Source organism: Pseudophryne corroboree, chromosome 4 (assembly GCF_028390025.1).
Source record: "Pseudophryne corroboree isolate aPseCor3 chromosome 4, aPseCor3.hap2, whole genome shotgun sequence".
In the NCBI taxonomy this organism is placed as follows: Eukaryota; Metazoa; Chordata; class Amphibia; order Anura; family Myobatrachidae; genus Pseudophryne; species Pseudophryne corroboree.
Genome location: NC_086447.1, coordinates 671064359 through 671089044, shown reverse-complemented (window position 1 = coordinate 671089044; position 24686 = coordinate 671064359). Strand labels below are relative to the sequence as shown.

The 24686-nt window shown below is 38.0% G+C and overlaps 1 protein-coding gene across 5 annotated transcripts in view; it reads right to left on the bottom strand.

Moving 5' to 3' along the window:
* The window catches only part of ADGRG6 (adhesion G protein-coupled receptor G6), a 286483-nt gene that overhangs the window by 67548 nt on the left and 194249 nt on the right, over window positions 1-24686 (bottom strand). For 2 of the 5 annotated variants that reach the window (XM_063917836.1, XM_063917838.1), the window contains exons 6-10: window positions 23263-23742; window positions 17432-17503; window positions 12312-12386; window positions 4749-4834; window positions 2270-2322 (exon numbers count right to left, since the gene is read on the bottom strand). In XM_063917836.1, coding sequence (XP_063773906.1) covers window positions 2270-2322; window positions 4749-4834; window positions 12312-12386; window positions 17432-17503; window positions 23263-23742 — 766 coding nt within the window. The remainder of the gene's footprint in view (window positions 1-2269; window positions 2323-4748; window positions 4835-12311; window positions 12387-17431; window positions 17504-23262; window positions 23743-24686) is intronic. The other 3 variants (XM_063917837.1, XM_063917840.1, XM_063917841.1) reach the window with 3 other exon arrangements.

Genomic DNA, 24686 nt, shown 5'->3' with positions numbered 1-24686 from the left:
CCCCCGTCCCTCACAGCCCGGAGGAGCAGCAGCAGCAGTGGTAAGCAGCTGCAGCACTGGCTGCTGTGGGGACAATTGTATACCTGGCACTGTGGGGGCAATTGGCTGGCACTGTGGGGCATTTGTATACCTGGCACTGTGGGGGAAATTGTTTACCTGGCACTGTGGGGGCATTTGTATACCTGGCACTGTGGGGGCATTTGTATACCTGGCACTGTGGGGGCAATTGTTTACCTGGCACTGTGGGGGCATTTGTATACCTGGCACTGTGGGGGCATTTGTATACCTGGCACTGTGGGGGCAATTGTTTACCTGGTACTGTGGGGGCATTTGTATACCTGACACTGTGGGGGCAATTGTATACCTAGCATTGTGGGGGCAATTGTTTACCTGGCACTGTGGGTGCATTTGTATACCTGGCACTGTGGGGGCAATTGTTTACCTGGTACTGTGGGGGCATTTGTATACCTGACACTGTGGGGGCAATTGTATACCTAGCATTGTGGGGGCAATTGTTTACCTGGCACTGTGGAGGCATTTGTGGATCTGTCACTGTGGGGGCATTTGTATACCTGGCACTGTGGGGGCAATTGTGGATCTGGCACTGCACTATTGGGGGCATATAATGTAAATTTTGGCTCATACCGGGTGCTATAATGTGAATTTTGGCTCATACTGTGTGGTATAATGTGAAAGAGGCACCAGTACTAGATAGTATAAGGGGTCCTACTATTGTGGTGCATAATGCGTATAAGGGGTGTATGGTGTGGTAAACTACACTGAAGGTCACGCCCCCTTTGAGTGGCCACGCCCCCTTTTCCGGCTTATTTACAAAGTTCACATTTCCATACCCCCACTTAAAAATTTCCACTTCAACCACTGGTTGTGTGTATTTTAATAGAAAATGATGTACGCTTGTATGTTGTTAGAATATTAATTATATTTGTAAGAGCATAGACTAATAAGTGAGAGGAGTCAGAAATATTAAGGGGAGGATGTAATGTGAATAGGATGCACAAGCAGCTTATGCTGATTAAAATGGTATGTGGCATGCCTATATTCTGTGTGCGACTGTGGCTGTATCTGCATACAAAATGCTACATTACAGCGTTTCCCAGGAAAGCAATGTGAATAGGATGCACAAGCTGCTTGTCTGTCCCATTTACATTGCTTTGTGAATAAGACGCATTTTAATGTAAAAAGTCACACAAAAAGATGCTCGACACTACCAAGTCACACGGCGCTCAAGCGTTATGCGTAACGCAACTTGTACTGCATGGAGGATACAAGTCGCATTTGTTCAGTTTTAAGATTATTTTACATTATAAAGAGTCTTTCAAACACATTTACAGTACCAGCACTTCTTAAGGTGCCTACACACAGTGAGATTCGAGCTAACCCCGATTCTCACTACTGTATGTGCATCGCAAGCACATAATGACTGTGCTTTCGATACTGACTATGGGGGTCATTCTGAGTAGATCGCTAGCTGTTTTCCTTCGCTGTGCAGCGATGAGGCAAAAAAAGGGCACTTCTATGCATGCGTATGTGGCGCAATGCGCACGCGCAAAGTATTATTACAACGAACGATGTAGCTTCACACAAGGTCTAGCGAAGCTTTTCAGTCGCACTGCTGGCCGCAGAGTGATTGACATGAAGAGGGTGTTTCTGGGTGTCAACTGACCGTTTTCAGGGACTGTTCTTAAAAACGCAGGCGTGCCAGGAAAAACGCAGGCGTGGCTGGGCGAACGCAGGGTTTGTTTGTGACGTCAAAACAGAAACTAAACAGTCTGAAGTCATCGCAAGCTCCGAGTAGGTAGTGAGCTACTCTAAAACTGCACAAAAAAATTATGCCGCCACTGTGCGATCCTTTCGTTCGCACTTCTGCTAAGCTAAAATAAACTCCCAGTGGGAGGCGGCATAGCATTTGCACGGCTGCTAAAAACTACTAGCAAGTGATCAACTCGGAATGACCCACCTATGTGCGATTTTGGTCAATGTGTCAATTTTGACTATCTTTTCTATGAGATATTGTAGTAAAAATTGACTTGCCTGCACAGTCTATCTAAGCTTGCGATGCCGACCACGCGGGACTGCATATCGGCATCGCATCGGGATCGCAAGGTGACTTTCACCTTGCGATCTGCACTAACTTTTCTTACGATTTTGACTATATAGTCAAAATCATAAGTAAATATCTCACCGTGTGTATACACCATTATTCTTATATTTATGCATATACTGTGAATATTTGTGTGGGTTTACTTACCTAATATTTACAACAAACACTGTGTAATTCCAGTCCCGGAACGTGACGTTTAGCTGGAACAAAATATGTATAGTAATGAATCATGATTCAGATTTGATTTACAGCTTTTCAAGACAAAAATTTATTAGAATTAAACAAGGAAAAGGAGTATTAAAAAAAATGTATTAATTTAGTCTAAATTTAGACATTTTCCTGTGCAAAGTTCTTAATTTAATTTGCTTCCTTGTTGAAAATAAAGTCAGAGGCCCAAGATTTAATAAGATAGTATGCAGTTTTCATCAAACTGCATAGCCAGATTTGATATCTTAGAAAGATACAGGGAGTTATCCAATTACCTGCAGTCAATTACCGCAGGTAATTGTATTGCCGAGGACTATCCAATTAGCCTCGATAAGCCAGCGTTTATCCCCCAGTGCTGGCTCTTATCAGGGATTATGCTTCGTGTGCCTCAGGCACACGAAGTATAATCCACGATAAATGCTCCTTTTACCCATGGTAAGTGCTGCGAACATACATAGGTCCATGGCATTTAGCGTAACCTGTGTATTTTTGCATGAAAACCTGGTGTTTTTGCACAAGGTAATTGGATAGGGGTGAAACAAATGCCAAAAAATTTAATTTTTCCTGGCTGCAGAACTTTTGTAAGTAATTGGATACCCACCATAAACTGTAAATGTATCAAACAGTGGTGCAAAACAAACTGCTTGAAAGAAGCAAATATTTTGTACTAATGTAGGATCAAGCTGTCACAAAAGACACTGCGAAAACCTTATGCACTCATAGGGGTCAATTCAATTACCCTGTCGTAACTATCCCTTTGTAACCTTGGGGGCAGTTACGCTGAGTGTCAGCAAGAATGCAGGCATGTTGCAACTGTTTTCAGGGCATGTCTTAGTGTACAACTTTCCCTGGCCTTTCTACAATAGCTTTGTGTTAGTCAGATGGTCGTTCATCGAAGGATCTGTGACCACCGCTGCATGTTTGTATTTAGTTGCTGGGATCTGCAAAGCCATCAGTAGGTGTCTCAACACAATTCCATTAGCGGCAGCATTAGCATATTTTCGCACTTATGATGCATTAGCATACATCTCTGAATCACGCCCCTATTGCGCTCTTATAACGTGTGTTATCCGTGCATGATAGCCTTGCTCATTTCTGCTCACACCATATAGCATTGCAAACCAAAATGTGCACAAGTCTTCCCTCCCATAATTACCTGGACTGCATTCAGCTTGAGGTTCCTACAGAATCTACAGAATATTATTCTTAATTGAATCTGCCCCATAATCTCTGTCATTGACTTTCCCTTCTATTTGTTCTTCTTCAAACCAAACTTTCAACCTCAATCTATTTTGAATTGAGCAGCTAATCTAATTTTCTTCAGCAAACATTCCACTGCTGCTCCACTCTAACAGTTGATACTGTAGGTTGGTTGCCTGTACTGTACAGAATCCAATGCACAGATAATGACATCAATCAATATATAAATCCATTAACAAAACTGCACCAACATATGTCTCTTCCTTTTCTCAAATGATCACTAACTTCAACCACTCTGTTCTGCTGCATATCATTATTTGCTCTCATTCTTGATTCAGGACCTGACTCGAGCTGCAGCCAATCTGCGGAATTTCCTCATTCATATAACAGCAGATTCTCCAAGCTTCCGAAGCTTCAACCCTTCCTGCACCATGAGGCTCATTCAGATGTGGTTGGAGTTGCTATCACTTCCTTAAAAGCAGCAGTGGTAGAGCTGTATGGTGATGCGGCAGGAGGCATCTAATACAAACAGATGCCTCCGTCTGCAACAATGATCTGACCTGCATCCTACGACACAGCATCAGATCTCTCCCCCACCATCAGGTGGCTTATGGCACTTATTGTGCCATGCAAGCTACCCATCACAGAGGCCAGGAAATCTCTGTCTACGTCGGAGAGCCCTGATTTCTCTACATACCCTAAACAGGGGCGACACACCTCCATTTTCACAAACGGAGGCCGTGGCCGCCCCCTACCTACCACCAGAATAGCAGCTGACTGTCAATCACTGACAGCCAGCTGTCATCCTGTTTCCAACATTGCAGGACCCATTCGCGTATGCGTAGAACCGGTCCTGCGCAAAGTACTAAACTTTGGTACTTTGGGAATGATAGTGCAGGTGCTACCGTACCTGAATGACCCCCTATATTCCAAATTTCCCTAGGCCACTTTACCCTATTACCTCCTCTAAACAGTTTACACAATAATTTACATTTATTGTAATTCTCATTCTATATTTAAACAATCTACATTCCTGCAGACCAAAATTGTCGTGTTTCTGAATTATATTACTTCACTTTTAGCATCTGCAATATTGGCAGACCAATGTGTAGTCTGTGGTACTTAATCCCAAGTATCAAAAATATGATGTACTAATAATAGTGATAATAATAATGAATATAGTAATAGTAGTAATAATAATATTAATAATAATACTTACCCAGTTAGTGACCATAATTTGAACTTTCGATTCATCATTAAGATTATTAGTAGTAACAGTAATGGAAATCCTGTAAAATGTTCCGCCTGTACCAAAAAATATAATAATGTCATCACTCCAAATATATTACAGGCTTTCAACCATAAGTATATATAAACATAATAAATTGATTTATTTTGGGGTTATTCTACCACTATTTGTATCACACAGAAATCACCTGTAATATAGGCAAGTTAGTAAAAACTAATTTAACTAAATGAAACTTAAATTATATGTTAAATCCTGAAGAAGCTGTCACACAACTGTAAAAATGTACACAACAAAATGGCGTAGCTGCCAGTGTTATGACCCCACCATCTTGTTTTCATAGTGTTTTTTCATTTTAGAAAAATTAAAACTGCATATATAGCTCTAAAACTATAAAGTACATCTACCAGGACTGTAATCATTGTTCTTAGCATCTGCTATTTTGCGATATACAGTATAACAAAGACAATTTAATCGAATGGATAAACGTCTATCTGTAATGCAGCCAGAACTGTTTATTCTGAAGATGTTTGTTTTATTGTTTAGATATGGTTTTGTCACTAAGCAAATGACTTAACTAGTCTCATGATGAAAATTAATTTTAAATTCTAATACTATTATGAATAATAGTTGAGGAAAAATCAATTGTATGCATCTGATAGAAAGACCAATGTTCCTAGATAAAGTCTGCGTAAAACAGCAATAAAATAGCTTCATGTACTGCAATTTGGGCCATTTTTGAGCAAATAAGTGTGCTGTCCATACTTACTATTCATAAAAACATGGATTTTGACTCACTTACACGGAGACCATTACTTCCTCATCCTACAGTTGATTCTTGTGTACATTTTCACTTCCTTAAGTTTTTGTTTTACCAACAGTTCTTCATAATCATTCCCTTTTTTTCATTCCTCATCCCTCTCTTACCTTACTAACACTCTCTCTATATCTTCCCTCTCCTACTGTACTTTCCCTCCCCTTCTTTTCCCTTGCTGATATGCCTTTTACTGTCTCATGATATCCTGGATATTGGTTACTTTTGACTACAGGAATATCCTGTTGTGCACAGCTACCTTTCTGTATTTTATTTTACCTTATATACAACTTGTTGTTATAAATGTTCTGTTTTGGAAACTAATGAAAAACAGAGACACTGTGCATACACACCCACTTCCTTGGGAATGCATGGTACATACGCACCCTGCACCCAGTCACGTATAATCAGTGCCGCAATGCATACGTACGCGGCAAGTGATTATATGTAGAATAAGTTTTGTCACATTTGTATCTCCATACTTCCCGACTGTTCTGATTTCTGTCCCTACTGAGGGGTCTTTCCTATATTTGAAACATTTTTCCTGACTCACAGGTTGTTGGGAGGTGTGACAGTGACCCAGACTACACGGAGGTGTCTCTGGTGCCCAGGAATATTGAGATATGTCTTGAATGGTTTTGATAGTTTAGCACTTTGTAGTGCTTGACTTGCCACAAGGGGTATTGGTTCACCCTCTGCAGCATTACCAAGCCCCCCAAACATACCATGGTCTTGCCCTTTTCATGTAACGATTTACATATGTCTAATGGTTGGAGGTATCTGCTTATCTTTCTAACTAGATTTTGTTTTTTTCTCAGAAGCCTATTACTACATACACTTTTAAAAACTCCTGTAAACTGTGTTATGCTACTGTATAATAAAGAATATTTTGTATTTCAATTTCTATGCTGTTAGTCTACTATATGCCACTAGGCGGTGTTAATTACATCAAACTATGAGCAAAGTTAGTATAAAACAATACAACTATGCTTACAGTACTCTGAGGAATCTGCAAAGAGTGTACCAGCCTAGAAATTTAGTATTATTGCATTTACTTTTATTTACTGCTTAGTTGAATCTTTAGTTTTGTTAGTTGTTTTATTTTACTTGTGTACCATGAGTTTTAGGATTCACGGTTACTTTATGTGCACGGGTCTCTCTATTTTCAGTCCTAGACTCTAGTGCACGTCATTTCTGTTCCCATCTTTCCTAGTAGTAAGAATTTTTTTCTGAACAAAAAAGTTCTTATTTTAGCTGTAATTATGATGAATTATGTTCTTAACTCAGCATATAACCTCAAAGATTCAAATGACATTTAGTCATGCTCATTTACATGTAAAGTGGAGACAGCTACGAAACTGTCTCCTGCTGAGTATGTGACTGCATCAATCATTTCTTTCATTGTGCAGTCAGTTTTTGGTTTGCTTTTATAGGATAAATACAAAAATTGAAAATCATTCTTAAACTTCTAGAGAAATACAGATCATTTCTAAAGTTATAAATTTAAAAAATGTATACAAAAATGAATAAATCAAGTTATAAATGAGTGCATGTTTTATATGTTTTTTTTATTATTAAAAAATGGCTAATGTTGACAGCAGAAAAATTCCTGTGCATAGACGATTTCATTAAAATGGATATTTTAGATAAAAATCTTTAAAAAGTGTGACTACTGGAGATTAAAGACAGGGGGCAACTACTGTACAGATTTATATGTACATGTGCATGTTTCTCTGAGTTAAAGAGCACAATTGAGTGCAAGTCACGCACTGTGTTGTAATGAATTTACGCTCATTCCTGTTAGCATTAAAATACATCTAGTGTGGTGCAGGGCCGTAACTATGGTGTGCCAGACAGCTCTTGCTTCTGGCTAGCAGGGTACTGTCAAGCGTAACTGCAGCAGTGCCCCCTGGAGTGTCCTTTGGATGCACCAGGCAGACACCCTGTCATATTTACAGTCATTCAGAGCATCCTTCAGGACACTCCAGACAGTACTGCACATCCCGGTACTTGGTGGCCCCACCTCATCTGCACAACATCAGGACAGCATGTGCTTAGGGGGCTGGGCAGGCACAGAGCGGCATAGAGCCCTGGTGTGGTGAGAGCTGGTGCATCCACCACATTTAGGAGGTCATTGGATAATGCTGTTAATCTAAAAGAGAAATGATTCATCCCTATGCTGTTGAATAAATCATACAACTTGACATAATTAAGATGAAATTAGTAATATATGAAGCGATATGGTGCCCACTATTTGCAGTCTCCTTAGAGTATATCATTAATACAAACAGTAGAAATATATTACTTTATTGGGGGATTTATCAGAGCATTATTTTTAACTGATTATATTTATATCTTTGAATAATAGCAGCTGCAGATAAATCCCAGTAACCCAACCTGTTTATATGCAACACAAAAAAGGAAAAATAAGGGAAAAGTAAAACACAATTATAATAACTATGGTTGGCACTATCTATTGATAATCACCAAACAATGCACTATCAATACTGCCAGAAATACTGATCTTGTCTTGACTAGCAATAGATGTGTGTGTTATTTTTTTCTACACTGAATTGTTCACTTAGATAAATGCCCCTTTAAAAACTTCAACAGAAATGAGCGATTAGGTTTGAAACATTGCAATTATTTTTTCTATACCACCGAAAACATCTAATTGTCTACAAGAAGCAACTCTTTCTCTATGGGAAATTACATCTAGCTAATGATCAATTGTAATCTAAAATGACTCTAGAAAAGGCAGGGATCTAGTCTATGAAAACATGTCTACATACTGCTGTTAACCTTCTGTCCACACAAGCAGGCCACATCAGGGGTAGAAGTGCAAAGACACTGCAGCAACAGATCACTTTGCCCATCTGTAACAGACTGTTGACCAGTTTTATTCAAATGATTGTCTTGAAGTGTAGACTGATATGATTGTTCTGTTCCTTGAGCATCTTTAGTTCCTGTCACTTCAGTGTTAGTACTCCATGCTGAAATTTCAGTCTGCAAAATGTTCCTATCCATACTTACAGACACTTCCGATGGTATGTTGACAAAGGCTGTAACTACCCAGTAATGCCACACTGTGTTAATCAGTTGACTAGTACTTACAAGAGACATTCTGGCAACAATGGCATCACTTTGTGTCTTCATATCTGCAGGAGATAAATTTTCATATGTGGATGGATTGTATTCTGCATACATTAACTGGGTTTGAGAGATGGGCGACAACTGATTATTTGTCAGTGGCGGCGTTGCATCATGTCTGCTGTGCCCTATTTCTAATGACTCAGTCTTACTAAAAAAAATTGTTTGTTTCAACGAGTCATCAAAGGCACTACTTGCTGTCATGATAATTATTTCTTCTCCTAAATATGATATTTCTGTATTATGCCAAGAACCTTGATCCTCAGTAAATTCTGGATTAGTACTGGCTTTTTGTAGTTTTTCAGGTTTATCCAAAACTTGCATTGTACAGGGCAATAGTTTGTGCTTGCTTACTTTAGCAGATGACATGTGGCTAGCAATTGTTGGCTGAGGAAAGAATTGTTCTTCTGAATTGCCCACTATACTAGTTTTACTCATAAGTCTTCTTTCACTTATGGTCAACAGGGTAGAAAGTTTTGATTGTGTCATGCTTTCTAAGTTTCTCATAACCAAAGAGCTGTTGTTTGTTGTATTTGATACAAAACTGTCATTACCGATCAGCTGGACATTTAATGAAGATACAGAATTTACAAAAACACTCTGCGATGGGACAATACTAAATTCTGTGTCCATGTATGAGTGCCCTTCATCGCCAGCTTTGACTTCGGCCGCTGGACCCTTGGAAACAAGATAAAGTTTTTCTAATTCCAAAAAGTTATCCCCACCTGAAAAGTCTGCTGTGTCATTAGCATCCTGCTCATGTTCAATGTCCCCTGTAGTTAGCAATGGGCCATAAACTATTTCAATAGAGGAACTGTCAAATGGAAGCTCAGCAGTTGGTGTAAAACTAGGCCCATAAGTATATAACTCTAAGTCCTCACTCAGTGTTTCATAGTTTAGTGTGATATCTTTCCATTTATGATCTGACACGTCATAACTTGAGGTTAATGAATTGTAATGATCTTTCCACCTTGAATAAGCAATACCATAACTTGATGTCAATGAATCAGTAATGCTTAAACTTTTTGCATTTGTGGACATTACAACCAGCATTAATCCTTCACTGTGAAATCCTTCTTGATCTATGTCTTCTAAAGATTTTTTTGAGAAAAGCTTTTCTGTCAAGCTTTGTAGATGATATAAAGGTGCTTGCATATTGTTGGCACTGACATGTTGGATGTTTGCTCTGTGGGCCAGTAAACTTCCAAGTAACTGTTTAGACTGTGTAGGCTGTATTTTATTACTTGTACCTAATTCTTTATACCAAGTGGTACAACTAGATAAAATATTACAGGAGACACTATCTGTAACTAATTTATTTTGTGTATATGCTGAATGTACATGTTTATTTCTTAACAGAAAGGACGCTATATAGGGTGACTGAGTACTATATACATCATCTGAGCTGGCTACTTTAGTATTTGTTATACTATGTATGCCATACATTGATGGAGTTAAAAAATCAACAAATCTCTCATGTCCTTTGTTTGTACTTGCTCTTATTGACTTGAAGTAGTCCTCTGTTGGTGTTGCCAAAGAACTAATCATATATTTCCCATTTACTACAAAGGGCAACTCTCTTGTCACGTGCCCACTTTTGTCTGATATATCATAATTGAGGGATTCATTTATAATATGGGGCGTATGATTTTTATTTGTACGGTCATGAAATACAAATTCTGATGTAATCTTGATGTGCTCATTAACATGTTTTATAATTATTTTTTCATTAGAAGATGGTGTAATTTTGTTATGAAAGTGCAAAATCCATTGTTGCCACAATGTTTGATTGTTATCGTTTTTGTCAAATTGTGGAAAATTGAAAGATGTGTTAGTTGTTTCCATAATAGAAACAAAATTCCTTTCCTCTTCCATCCCAGAACCTTCTGTCTCCATTTTTGAAATGTCCTTTTCTCTATTTGAGGCAGAAGACCATTTGCTTGAACCATTAATGACAATAGCTGAGTTATTACTTGAGAACACTTTGTGGGTGGACTTTTCTTCTTTGATTGCTCCTGTAAACTCATCTTCTGTGGCGGCTAGGGTAATTGTTCTATGATTTGTTGATGAAGTCAAAGAAGACTGGGTCATCATGTACCAAAAGTTCATTGGGATTTTGGTTGTGATACTTTTCTCAGAAGATGCTGGTCTTTGTTTCACTGGCCACACAATTGGAGTGGAAATTATCCCTATGCTTCTTATACCTTTTATTCTTGAAACTTGCATTTGCAGCTGCCAAGTTTCCCAGGATTGTGTGACTGGGTTTCTCTTCATTCTGATGGGAAATGTAGCAGGAACTTTGAGTTCCTGCAGATCTGCATATATTAAGCCATACAGTAAATGAATTGAGAAAAAAAATCTGTTATTTTAACTTAAACAAGTTATTAAGCATTTTGAGAATTTTATAATTTGATGACATATTTTTATTCCACTACCCCTGAATGGCAGAAATATGGATGCCATCAATAGAACCTCAGTTTCAATTAAATGTATTCCTCCTTTTGATAGACAACATTACCAGATAGGACGGCTACATACTGGTTAATACCTGTCCAAATGCTGGAAGACATCAAATAAGCCAATGTTCTGCTAATTAGGGATTTGACAGAACATAAAAATATATATTTTTATATTTCTGCTTTAGAAATAAAGCAATATGTGAATTATTAAACAAAAGTATGTGTAACAATTAAAACTGTTTACAGATACAAAATAGTTCAAAATGTAGTATGCTTAGATATAATACATAACATTTACTTAATGTCTTTGAATTACTTGTAAGAAAATAAGGATATTAATGTTAGGTTTTTCACCAACCACAATGATCTAGTTGCTGTAAGAAAAGTAACAGTTATAAATGTCTATATACTTTACCTAAATATACATATTTTCAAGGATTTTAATGGTCTGTCTCGAGATACAAAAAATATTTATATGGTAGGGAATCCAGGGATGATAAACTGATGTGAGATACATATGTAAAGAATTAGTTACTTTCTCATATGTTCTTTAGTTTATCCAATGTTATGACAAATACACAAAAACAATCTAGATGGATGTTATGCTAAGTTAACTATATAATAAGTAAACAGAAACACGTTGATAATAAAGAGAGATGAAACGTAAGATGCCTTTAGTATGTTTTACAGCTTAATCAAATTTGTTCTAAACAGCCTTACGTAACAATTTAAAAAAATGTGGATTAGACAATAATATTTTACCAATTTTAGAAAATTCAAAATATGATTAATTTAGTCAGTTTGCTTTATTAGTCTGTACTATATGTTTGAAATGTCATTCTTTGTAAATTATCTGTTGCATTCATATTTTACAACACCTTTTTCAAATTTCAGTGTTGACAAAATTAAAAAAAAAAATGTAAGTAAAATTAACATGCCAAACTTAAAGTCATACAAGAGTTAAGTAATTGATGTCTATCAGCAAAATAAATGTTTAAATTTACATTGACATTTGCAAGATTGACATGAGTACACTTTAATGATTATTCCCCTATATAAATTTGATTATGTAGCATACTTATAAAACACATATTGTAAACATGGGTGTCTTACCCGGTGCTGTGTTATCGATGCTGTTAGTAGTCATGTTAGTAGTTATCATAGTAGATGGTGAAGTAGTTATAGTAGCTGGGGAAAACACAACAAAAGGTAAGCTTCAATGGCAACATTTGGATCCAATGAAGAGTTAGAGCACTGGGCATGATTAAAAAAAAAAAAAAAAGCAAATTAAACTGAAAAGGATATTAGGTAATCAAGCATACAGTTCAGTAATTAAATAAAATAGAAAGCAGATTTAAATGGTTTACTATGTTTACTGCACATGTTGATCCATAGCAGAAAACACAGCAACAAAACTGCTGATGCAGAGGTAAACATATGCCTGTTTTTTCCGTGAGTGCAATTTCAGAACAATATACACCTTATTTATTTCCAACTCTGCATGTGACCCAAAATCTGAAAGTTACCTTCATTGCTTTTGAATGAAAGTCACACTTTTATTTCTTTTTTGGTTTAATAATTAGTGAGCCTGCAAGCCACATCAAAAACATTACAAATGTCAGCACCATGCAAAACATCAGGTAAAGGTTATATCGACCCATTTTTGGGGCACTTAAAAAAAACAGCACTTCCTAAGTGTGCCACCAGCTATTTCAATTGATGTTTTAAATAAGGTGACCTAGAATTCAATCAGTATTTTGTAAAGAAAATTACCAAGAGCAGTGTACGTATATTTGTATTAAAGTAATAGGGAAAAAATTATCATTTTCTAGTTCGGTAGGTTTTGTCGACATTCATAATGTTGACATTCATTATCTAGACACCAACAGGTACAAAATGTTGACATGAAAGAAGTCAACATAGTGAAAATTAGGTTAATAACAAATGTTGACATGTTCCAATAGGTACATAATGTCGACTACCAATTTTCATCCTAACAGCAAACCCTATCCCTAACCCCCAACCCTAATGTGTCTATGATTGTGTCAACATGTATCTACATTTTGAAGATAACAACTTTTTGGGTGTTGATATTTTATCCATGTTGGTATGGTGACAATATGTGTCACTATTTTGGTGCTGACCCTTTGACTGACATCATTGTGATTGTCGACATACCCTCAGAAACAAGACCAAATTTAATTTATTGGGAAATGTTAACTCCTATATTGAAGGTCCGGCTCATGGAAGCTATGATTGCACTTGTTCTAGCTAAAATGTATCTGCCATGATCCAAAAAATTAAAACATTTAACTAGCAAAATATTAGTGGGTCAGTTATATCCGAGAAGTAATATTGATAGTACTGTGTCTTTGGGTAATTTATTCCACCACCCCTTTTTGATAGTGGAAAAATAGAAAAATGAATGTCCTACATGGCAATGGAGCCCCTATCTGTCCCCTCCTATGTCAGGTGGGAGGAGCCATTGTGAACTCTTACAATGGCACTAAATGCTACGGCTAAAAAACTTAACACATCAGGATGTTGAGGTTGCAAATATTCTAAAAGGCACCACCCACAAGGATTTTCTGACCACATAAGGATCATGTCTGAAAGCACAAAATTGCAGGCCTGATGTTAGGATCAAACTTTTTAAAACTATTCTGGTAAGTATGTCATATTATTGTGATAATAATTTCACTGATTGTGTTTGGCATCAAGAATGCTTGCTTTAAGCATGCAGTGGTCCGGTGTGCATTAGTAATGACTCCACCAAATATTTACCACATTTGTATTTAATACGAGTACTGTACTATCACTAGTTTATGCAGGAGATACCTGCATAAACTACATATCTCCTACAGTACCACATACCTCCTACAGTACTACAACAACAACAACAACAACAACAACAGCAACAACAACAGTATTCAAACATTACATTATGTTTCAGCATGTCTGTCAGTGGGTGAGCCATGATTCCACTTTAGAGTCCTTTGATTAGCTAGAAAATATAGATAGCTACATGGTTGTACAGGGGTACAGCATAAACCCCCGATGGGCCCCACTTCATGGGGGCCCACCTCTTCCTCCAAGAATCAGGTCCCAAACTATACACTTGAATAATATATTATACATACATTACAGTATACTCCACAAGACTATAGTGTATTCTCTACAATGCATTGTTGTTATTAATCTGGCACATTATCATGCATGCGCTAGAAGTATTTACTATATATTTAATAATATTTACTAATAAATGGTGCTCCATCCAGTCAGATTGTTTTTCTAGTGCACAAATGAGGGTGTTGGAGGGCAGTCTAGTGCTAGGCACACCTACTCCCTAGTTTGGTTATTTATCCCATGGTGGTGGCACCAACTGGGCCACATAGTTTGACTTTACCCTTCAAGCCCAAAGGACAATCATCATACAATGCTGGTTAAATACTTGAGTTAACTTAATACTGTGCTGAAAAATTATCAGCAATAGCCATTGACAAGAAATATTACTCAATGCTATTAATACAACATTACGTTATGTGAGTGTTCTTATGAAAGTTTTTTCCTTTTACGGTCTGGATTTGCTGCTGAGAGCTTCAGAAAACCAGATGCTTGTGCAGTAGGTAGCGTCTCCTCCTTAGTTTTCTATCTTAGTTATAAAAAAACTCTATTCAGGGGCTAATAGTTTTTGAATAGTAACTGAACTACAAGAATATTCTCCCCTTTGCTCACAGTTCTAATAAAGTAAGACACAGGGTATGCTTTATTTGTATTTCCTGGTGTTTTAGGTACAAATCATGGTAGCTGGAACCCCGTCAGTCAGAAGACCAACAGCAGAATCCCGATGGAGAGAATCCCAGCAGATCCCAGTAATTCTTTTCACCCTACCCCAATCCTAACCATAACCCTAAATCACCCCTCATGCAGCCTAACCGTAACTGTCCCCTTACACAGGCTAACCCTAACCACCCCCCACAGCCTAACCATATCCTCCTTCAATCCCGCACCCTAAACTTAACCTTCCCCCTAGTGCCTAACCCAAATACCAGTACTTACCTCTGGGATCCATCGGGATTCTGACTGTCGGGATCCCACTGTTTGTCTTTTGACTGTTGCGATCCTGACTGTCTGTATTTTGACCTAATCACTTTCTGGTGGGTGGTACTTGGGAAATCAAAATAATTGATCTCACCATATCTTTGGGTGATTTAATCCACCACCCCTTTTTGATAGTGGACAAATAGAAAAATGTATGTCCTACATGGTAATGGAGCCCCTATCTGTCCCCTCCTATGTCAGGTGGGTGGAGCCACTGTGAACTCTTATGATGGCACTAAATGCTATGGCTAAAAACCGGATGGTAAGACCGTCTTCAGGATGTTAAGACCGCAAATAGTCTTAAAGGCACCACCCACAAGGATTTTCTTACCACATAAGGATCATTTCTGAAAGCACAAAATTGCAGGCCTGATGTTAAAAGGATCAAACTTTTTAAAACTATATCTATTAAATATGTGATACTTCATTTTACTGGTTGTGTTTGGCATCAATGAATGTTTGCATTAAGCATGCAGTGGTCTGGTGAGCATTAGTAATAACTCCACCAAAATAATTATCACAGATATATTTGATACGAGTACTGAACTATCACTAGTTTATGCAGGAGATACCTGCATAAACTACATATCTCCTACAGTACCACATACCTCCTACAGTGCTACAGTACACCATCAACAGTATTCAAACATTACATTATGTTTCAGCATGTCAGTGGGTGAGCCATGAATCCACTTTCTAGTCCTTTGATTAGTTAGAAAATTCCCTTCTGGATGGCCATGGATGTGTCACACTGGGTGCAGGCCCACAAGTAAAAACGTGCTTCACAACCTGCACCCAGCTAGATATGCCAGTGGGGTTATGTAGTCCTAGTTCTACCCCAACTTTACCAAACAGCAGAATGAATGCATGTCATCAGCCCAGCTGTAGTCATATACATTCTGTGAGATTCAAATGTATAAACACAGTGCAGAACAGAATGGCAGGACATATCACACATGTGACAATGGCAGAAATAAAACAGTCAAGAAACTAGATTTGCACAGAATTGTGCATCTATTTCAAATGCTCTATGTGACCATATATATTTTTTGCTATTATAACCATTTATTTTGTATGGTCTCACCATAATATGCAGCTCAGTACAAAGTATATTTAATTATCCACATAACAAAACAAACACACACACATACACATACTGTACACACACAGTCTAGGGTACATTTATTAGAAGCCATTTAACATAACAATAGGAATTTTTTGGAGTATGGGAGGAAACCAAAGTATCCGTAGAAAACCTTTGCAAATATAGGGAGCACATGCAAATTGCAAACATAGAGGTCCTGCTCAGAATCGAAATGCATGTTACCAAAGCTGTAAGAATGATGGATGATGCCATTTGTTATGCGAATTTAGACATTATATTATCAGAAAATCCTTGGTGGTTGTACACAACCTTAATGGACCAAATTCCCGAACTTTTAATCTATGGCCAAAACCTTCCCTGTGCTTTTAACTAATAAAATTCAATTAGTATCTTACTGTACTTATTCTTGAGGTATACATTTAAAATACCGTCCGTCAGGATTCCGGTGGTCGCAATACTGATGTCAAAATATCGACAGAGGTATAATGCCACCACCGGAATACCCGCGAGGTAGGTGATTTGAACCTGTGAATAGAACCTGTGGCAAGCGAAGCGAACCACCCTGCCCACAGTGTGGTGAGGCGAATGCAGAAAGCCCACAAGGGGCCTCGATGAGCTCGCCCCACTGCCGGCATTGTGGCAGACAGTATGCTGCTGCCGGTAAAGTGACAGCCTTATCTTGTAGGCCAGGTTCCCATACCGATCCCATTCTTGAAATGTTTTACCACATTATTTGTTTCATTAAGGGAAGTAACTGTACTCTTTATGTTTTGTTACCATTTCTTTACTATCGCTGTTTTTTCTCATATTTCAAAGTACACATCATATGTATTTCATAATAAAGCAAAAAAAAAACTATTTAAGGATACTAAATTATTGCACACTGCAATAAAAATAAAATGCATTTGCTCTTACAAATCTAGGAACTGCAACAATTATAACACTAAAAGCTTTTACTATCTTTATACAGTATATATTCTCAATCTAGAGCAAAAATAATAATAATAATTATAATATAAATTCTTACCAGGTACTGGGCTATATGTGGTTATTATGTTAGTAGTGATCAAAGCAGGTGGTAAAGTAGGAGTTACAGTAGCTGGTAAAAAATAAAATATAAACATAACAAAATGAAAGCATGCATGGTAAAGCATATGAAAGTACAGTAAAAAGTAAATTTACATTCAAGAGTTCCTAAATATATTAAATTAATTAATTTAATCATTCATTGTTGGTTAAAAAATGAACAAAATGTTTCAGTCACAAATTTGGTTAAAGTGGAACTAAACCCTCAAAAACACTTCTAAAAACTCACCTTATGCTTACCTAGGGCTGTCCAAAATATCTCACCTAAAAAGAGCTAAAGGTCATACACAATGTTATTTTATCACTTAACCCATGTGACAAATGTGAGAATCTCTTTCTTAGATTGTGCCATATTTGTACAAATACTAATATGCCAAATCTGAGATTTCTTTCCACTTGGCTCAACAGTCTAACAAGGCCTCTTCTGAATGAAGTGATGGGCCAGTATGTAATGAAGTCCGAGTTCAGTGGCAGTGTGGGATGCTGGCTGAACTCGGACATTTTTTTAAAGAGGCATGGTTTAGCCTTGTAAATGATTGCACCTTTTAAAAAAAACACCTGCGTTCAGCTGGTATCCTGCACGGCCACTGAACTTGGACTTCATTACATCCCAGTCATGATGAGTTGGTGCTAAATAGGTCTGAAATTATGTTTGATATGACCTGATTTGCCAACAAAAACTTAATGTGAATGGAAACCTTTAAAGCAAATTTCTCAGAAATAGAAATTACTTTATACTCTGACCATTGTTTAAAAAAGGTGAGACAGCTATTGTTTAGTATCGTTATTGTTAACACACAGAGCACACAGTTTACTCCCTTCTCCAGAGTGCTTAGAGGGAAAGGTTCAGCGTATGCGATAGGAGAGAACTTTGAATGATGATGAGAGGGGGTTAATGAAGAGTGATGATGATGATGAATCATAATTCAGTGAAATGATGGAGGATAAGGGGATAGTGATTGATGTAGGATGAGGGTTTAATGAAGAATTACAGACATATTAATTAGAAAGGTTAATGATGCAGGATGAGGAGTTAACAACTGATGTAGAATGAATGGTCAAAGATCAGCGACTGAAGGATTCATGCTAGTGTCTTAATGCTGGTGAATGAGTGCTAAACAATAAATTAATTTAAAAGCTTTTTAAAAAGACAATGGCCGAAAAAAGAGAATTCGAGGGCCAAATAGGCCCGAGAATAAATAAGCATCCTTGATTTTTATGGAAAGAAGCCTAGGGCTGGGGATGGGAGAGGGGGGAGGAGAGGGAAGGAGAGTGCAGGAGAGAGAGACATCAAAGCAGCATCCTATAGGATAAAGGGGAGGAGAGTTATCTTGGGTGTATACAAAAGGTCAGGGAAGGCAGCCAGCTTTCTCTTTGTGTGGCCGGAATCCAAGAAGACACCCACCCGCCCGCCCAATTGGAATGGCGATTATTGAATGTTAATTGTAAAGAAGGTTGCTAAAATTAATTTATGAAAATAATTTGGTTCAAAACACCGTCAGGTCCATTCGAAGTTTAATTATCCCCTGACAAGTGAGGTCCAGCCCGGCACAGCAAGCAGTGCTCCTCGACAGTCTGTAGTAGCGTAACAATGGTTGGCCGGCACTTCCCCCAGATAAGCGGCAAGTTTGTTGTGGACTCAAGGGACGACCCAGTCGTCATCTTAAGGGTGGACCGGTGCTATGCCAGTATGGTGGGAAGTGGTACCGCTCATCTATATTGCTTAAGGGCGGGATTTACGGTCCCGCCGCATTGTTATTTTAGGCAAACTTATGAATGAGGTCGTAGCCGAGGGCACGCACTGCTTTCTCGCCACACACTTCTAGAGTACCAGTTCTAATTTGATTAATACATTTGTCTGTGACCTTTTTAAATCGCAATTCAGTTGTCCGAGTCGTGACTGGGATAATAGGGGGCGGTAGGGGAGGGAGGGGATGAGGGTAAGAATAAAGCCAATGGACGGCTTAATGACTATATGTGAGCAGGGTTAATAAGTCTGCGGTAACATGAGTAGCTGTTATCAGGACAGGTTATTTACAAATATAAGTACTATGGAGTGAAGTTTTTAGATCTAAAGACAGTATGGAGTGAGCAACTTCAGAATGAGTAAAATAGTTATTTTGGCATACAAGAAAAGGGGCATGCCATACAGTCCATAGTCTGGTATTGCATATAAAAAGAATTTGGGGGTTTAGTTCCTCTTCGCACACTATTTCAAAAACACTGCTTAAAATACTGTTAACATAAATCTATGTAGAGTTAATTACAGTATGTCATCTTTTTTCATTTCACTCTTTAGGAAAATAATAATGGTTAGTGATTTGTGTGTTGTACTTAGCAGATAACCTTTAAAGTAGCACTGATTTCATATAAGTTGTGTTTATGTCAAACTAAGTTTGGAAATAGCAAATACTCTCCAATAGATTCCGTAAAGTCCACAGGGGTATGGGTCGTTGGGTCGACAGTCATTAGGTCGACCACTATTGGTTGACATGTATTAGGTCGACAGGGTCACAAAGTAAACATGGTCATTAGGGCAACATGTACTAGATCAACAGGTCAAAAGGTCGACAAGAGGTTTTTTTTTACTTTTTTTGTGTCGTTTTCTTTGTAAAGTGACGGGGAACCCCAATTAGTGCACCATGTCCCCTCGCATGGCTTACTTCACTCGCCATGCTTTGGGCAAGGTTACTATTCCCAATCGTAGTCCACGTGGATCGTAAAGTATGAAAAAGTCCAAAAACTGAAAAAAATATGTAAAAACTCATGTCAACCTTTTGACCTGTACATGTTGACATAATGACCATGTCGACCTAGTCACCCTGTCAACCTAATGCATGTCAACTCACAGTGTTCGACCTAATGACTGTCGACCTAAGTGGTGTCGACCTAATGACCGTACCCCGTCCACAGGATCTATTTTCCTTCTATTATCCAATCTTTTCAAAAGCAACTCGATCTCTATTAATTTTTACAGGGAGATTTATCAAATCACTCAAAGCTTTAATAAATCTTGCTCTCAGTCTGTAAAATGTCAGAAGTTGATTAGTTTGTACTTTATCTCTCTCCAGATAGGGAGCAGTCCAGCCACCTAAATGCATACAACTCTATATACAAGTGAATATATGCATTTTATTCTAGTGCATGCAAAGCAGAAGACTCTGCTAGTGCGTTACATTAGACTCTGCATTAATGTTTTTTTCCTCTAATTCCAACACCTGCGTCACCCAAATTTAAGATGGGACAAATAAACTAGGAAGTGTATGAATTTACAGTAAATAATACATTTTAATTCAATTTAATTGAATTTACAACTGTTTTAATTTAAAACTCTGGTTTGGATTTTATGGTCTGAGTAAGCTTCCGTAACATGATTCAATTTGAAAATTACTTAAGGTATTTCTTGTGCCTAGCCTGTGCTTAGAAGGAATACCTATCCTACTGCCCTGTTTCACCCATAAACACCGGTATCATTCCATAACAACAGACAACATGTAAAACTGGATGCGTGATCTCATATATTCAGCAAAATCATCTGTCAATGGTAATTCATAAGGTCTCACTGACTTTTGCCAGTACGATGCACTGTAGATCTGCTTCATAAATTATTACCTTGGTCTTGTACTATTTAATAGTAATAAACCATGTCCTTTGCTAAACACAACTCATATGATTGCCTGTGTATCTTTAAAGTATTATTTAAAGCAAAGGACAGCACAGTATAATTTAGCATATTTTATATTTAAAGGTAAATATTAAGGGTATGCAATTTTCATGCTTAACATACATAAGATCGGAAAATGGTAAAATATACAGATGGAGATCAGTAAGTACTGATTTTGAGATTACTAATTGTATTTAATCTTATTGACCTACTGTAAATGTGTGTAGTAGATCATTCTAAAATATGTTTTGTCAATAAAACAAACCCAAACTCACAAATAACCACAAGCTCCTCGTGTACCAATCTCCAGCATTTACAACTGTATTCACCACTGTTTAACAGTCAGATTTCTAGTGAATGACACAGAGAAGAATTCTATAAGGATCGGGGCAGCTCAAGGGGCTGGCAGGTAGCTGCGGCAAATTGCAAGCTGCTGTCTTGGGCGGACAGGGAGCACAGCAGCAGCAGCATGAGGAGCCCCGGATCCCTCCTAACCCACTCTGTTTCCCCCCTGCCAACTGCCCATCATGCAATGGTCCACACTGCCCACATAAGGTGGTTATTTTGTCTGACACGATGACATCGCATCCCTGCTGCTCGGGAATTACCACATTACTGTGGATGCACGTACCTGGTGCAAAGTGAGGCTTGGAGGAGACCATGAAAATCTAAGGGCTTTCAGCTGGGCCTGTGGCAGGCACAGGGTCCAGGAGTGGGCGGCTCAATACTGCATTTTCTCTGCTCCTTCTCTTTGTTGTCCCAGTACCTGCTGTCATGGGCCATTCTGCCATCTCTATAACCTGGACTCTGCTGTCACTGTGTAATGACATGACCGAGGTCACATTTACCTCAGCAGGAACATGATGATTAATCTGGCTGTATTGAAGGTCAGAAAACTAGGGATATGAGAACCTGGAAGCTTTTTGGGGGGATGAGAGGGAGTTAAGCGTTAACAATATAGTAACAATATTATGCACACACAATCTATAGATTGTAAGCTTGCGAGCGGGACCTTCCTACCTCTATGACTGTTTATTACCCAGTTTTGTTTTATCATTGTGTCCAATTGTAAAGCACAACGGAATTTGCTGTGCTATAAAAGAAACTGTTAATAAATAAATAATAATGCACACAGGGCCTGATTCATATTAATAATGCTGGGCATACATTGTCAGATAAAATGGCTGTCAGACTGAGGAGACATTTTCCCTGTTACTTCCCATGTGAAGGAACAGAGGAATGTCCGCCAGTTGGCCGCTGTTGGACATACACTGTCTGGAGAGGCCGATGTGACACTTAAATAAAATATAAAATTGGAGGGGCATGCTGAATGATCTGGCAAGACTGACTGATCGATATTTTACATGCTGCAATTATCTAGCCAATACCCTGATATCAGGCAGATTGGCCAGATAATTGTAGCGTGTATGCCCAGCACAAACAAAGCAAAAAAGCAAGCAGATTTAGATTTGGGTGGGGTGTGTTCAAACTCAAATCTAAATTGCAGTGTAGAATTAAAGCAGCCTAACATTTGCCGGCTACATGCAAAAGCAGCCAGTACTTACCCTGGCCAGAAACAATATAAATGTATTTGCTCCCATTGCATTGCAACATGGTTTGCTCCAGACACAAAGTAACTTTTTTCTTTTTGCCTAAGTCACAAATATGAATCAGGCCCACAGTCCATATAATATCTAAAACAAGAGTGTTTCTACAGTGGCATTTACTAACATTTACCTAACTACACCTCTACCTTTAATGGTGCCGGGCATATTAGGCTATGAGGGTATGTTCATTTTGGTGACTGGGGGGGGGAGGCAAAGGAAATTTTAGCACTGTTCACCACTTGGTCTAGAACCAGCCATGTAAAGAATACAAATATCTGGAGGGTTGGTTGGGGAGGCTGTTGTGTGGTTATGCAAGTCTGTGGAGGGGTTGTTTAATTTCCCCCCAACAAAAAATCAGAATATAAACTGCAATTTACAATTGTTTTCCTTATTTAAGTGATTGTGCTTAATCCATCTGTATATTTTAGCAGAGCTTTGTTTTCACACATACAAAGTGAGAGAAACAGAGAAACTTATTATATGGAAGATATGATTTCTTACCATATGTGACACTGGCAGTATGAAAACCATGCATGCTAGTGATGACAGCAGTGGTTGTTGAAGCAGGAACACTAGGTGATGAAGGATTTACAGTAGATGAAGGGATTACAGTAGATGATGAAGTGATGGAAGGTGGTGGAGATGATGGAGGTACAGTGGTTGATTGAGTTTCAGTAGATAAGGGAGTTATAGTTGTTGATCGAGTTACAGTAGATGATGGAATAACAGTAGGTGATGGAGTTACAGTGGTTGATTGAGTTACAGTAGATGATGGAGTTACAGTGGTTGAATGAGTTACAGTAGATGACTGAATAACAATGATTGATCGAGTTAAAGTAGATGATGGAGTTAAAGTGGTTGATCGAGTTACAGTAGATGATGGAGTTACAGTAAAAAATGGAATTGCAGTGGTTGATCGAGTTACAGTAGATGATGAAGTGACAGTGGATGATGAAGTTGCAGTGGATGTTACTGTAGCTGCTAATAAACACAAGACAGATGTAAACTAGAATGAATACAGTGATTATATTCTTATGTGACACACATTAAGAATTATCACATAATGAAATACATGGTATGGAAATGTACATACAACTCATAAAATTGCTTATAGTTGCAACGCTCCAAAACCAGACAATATGAAATGTAATCGGCTTTTTAATCACACTTTTAGGTACATATTTTTTTAAATGTAGTTATAAATCTTTAATTCATGCCATGCTTGCAATTCGATTGTATCAGGTATTGCTATTAACAATAATTGCTCAAGTTACATTAAAGGTACAGAATAATCATAAAGGTCTGTTTAATTGAACATATTTGATGCTTGTTTTTGCTTCGTTATGTCATCTCATGTAATATTAGATAGAAAGAAAGATCCACATCAAAGGAAGAAGGTCCACCAGGGGTTGAGAGTATGCGGCTGTGAAGTAACCAACTTCAACCAATAAAGTTCCACAAATCATATATGTAGAAGCAAGGGTGGTTCTAGTGCTTCTCCGTTAATTTCTTCAAGTGTTTTGTGAGTACCGAGAATAACAAATTGCTATAAAGCCACACTGTATTATCCAAGTGCAATACAATATACAGTATAATATGTTCACCCTTTGATTTAGGAAAATACGCCCTGGGTAATAATTCACGATACCCGCCGGTGGTCACAGTTTCTCTTGGAAGTCTGACTGCATGATCCTCAGTTGATTCATGGAATAACATAAAAGCAAAACACTGTGTTCTTTGTAATGAGCGGGCCCACCATGGCAAGACTTATTGGTCCATACTCACCCTTGCTTTCATTTTATTCCATAAATTAACTGAATCACAGGGTGAGAATATTATATATTACATACTGCACTTGGTTAACACATTGTACGCTATGGGCAAATTAGCAGAACTTGCAATCCTTTTGTTCGCATGCTGGGGAT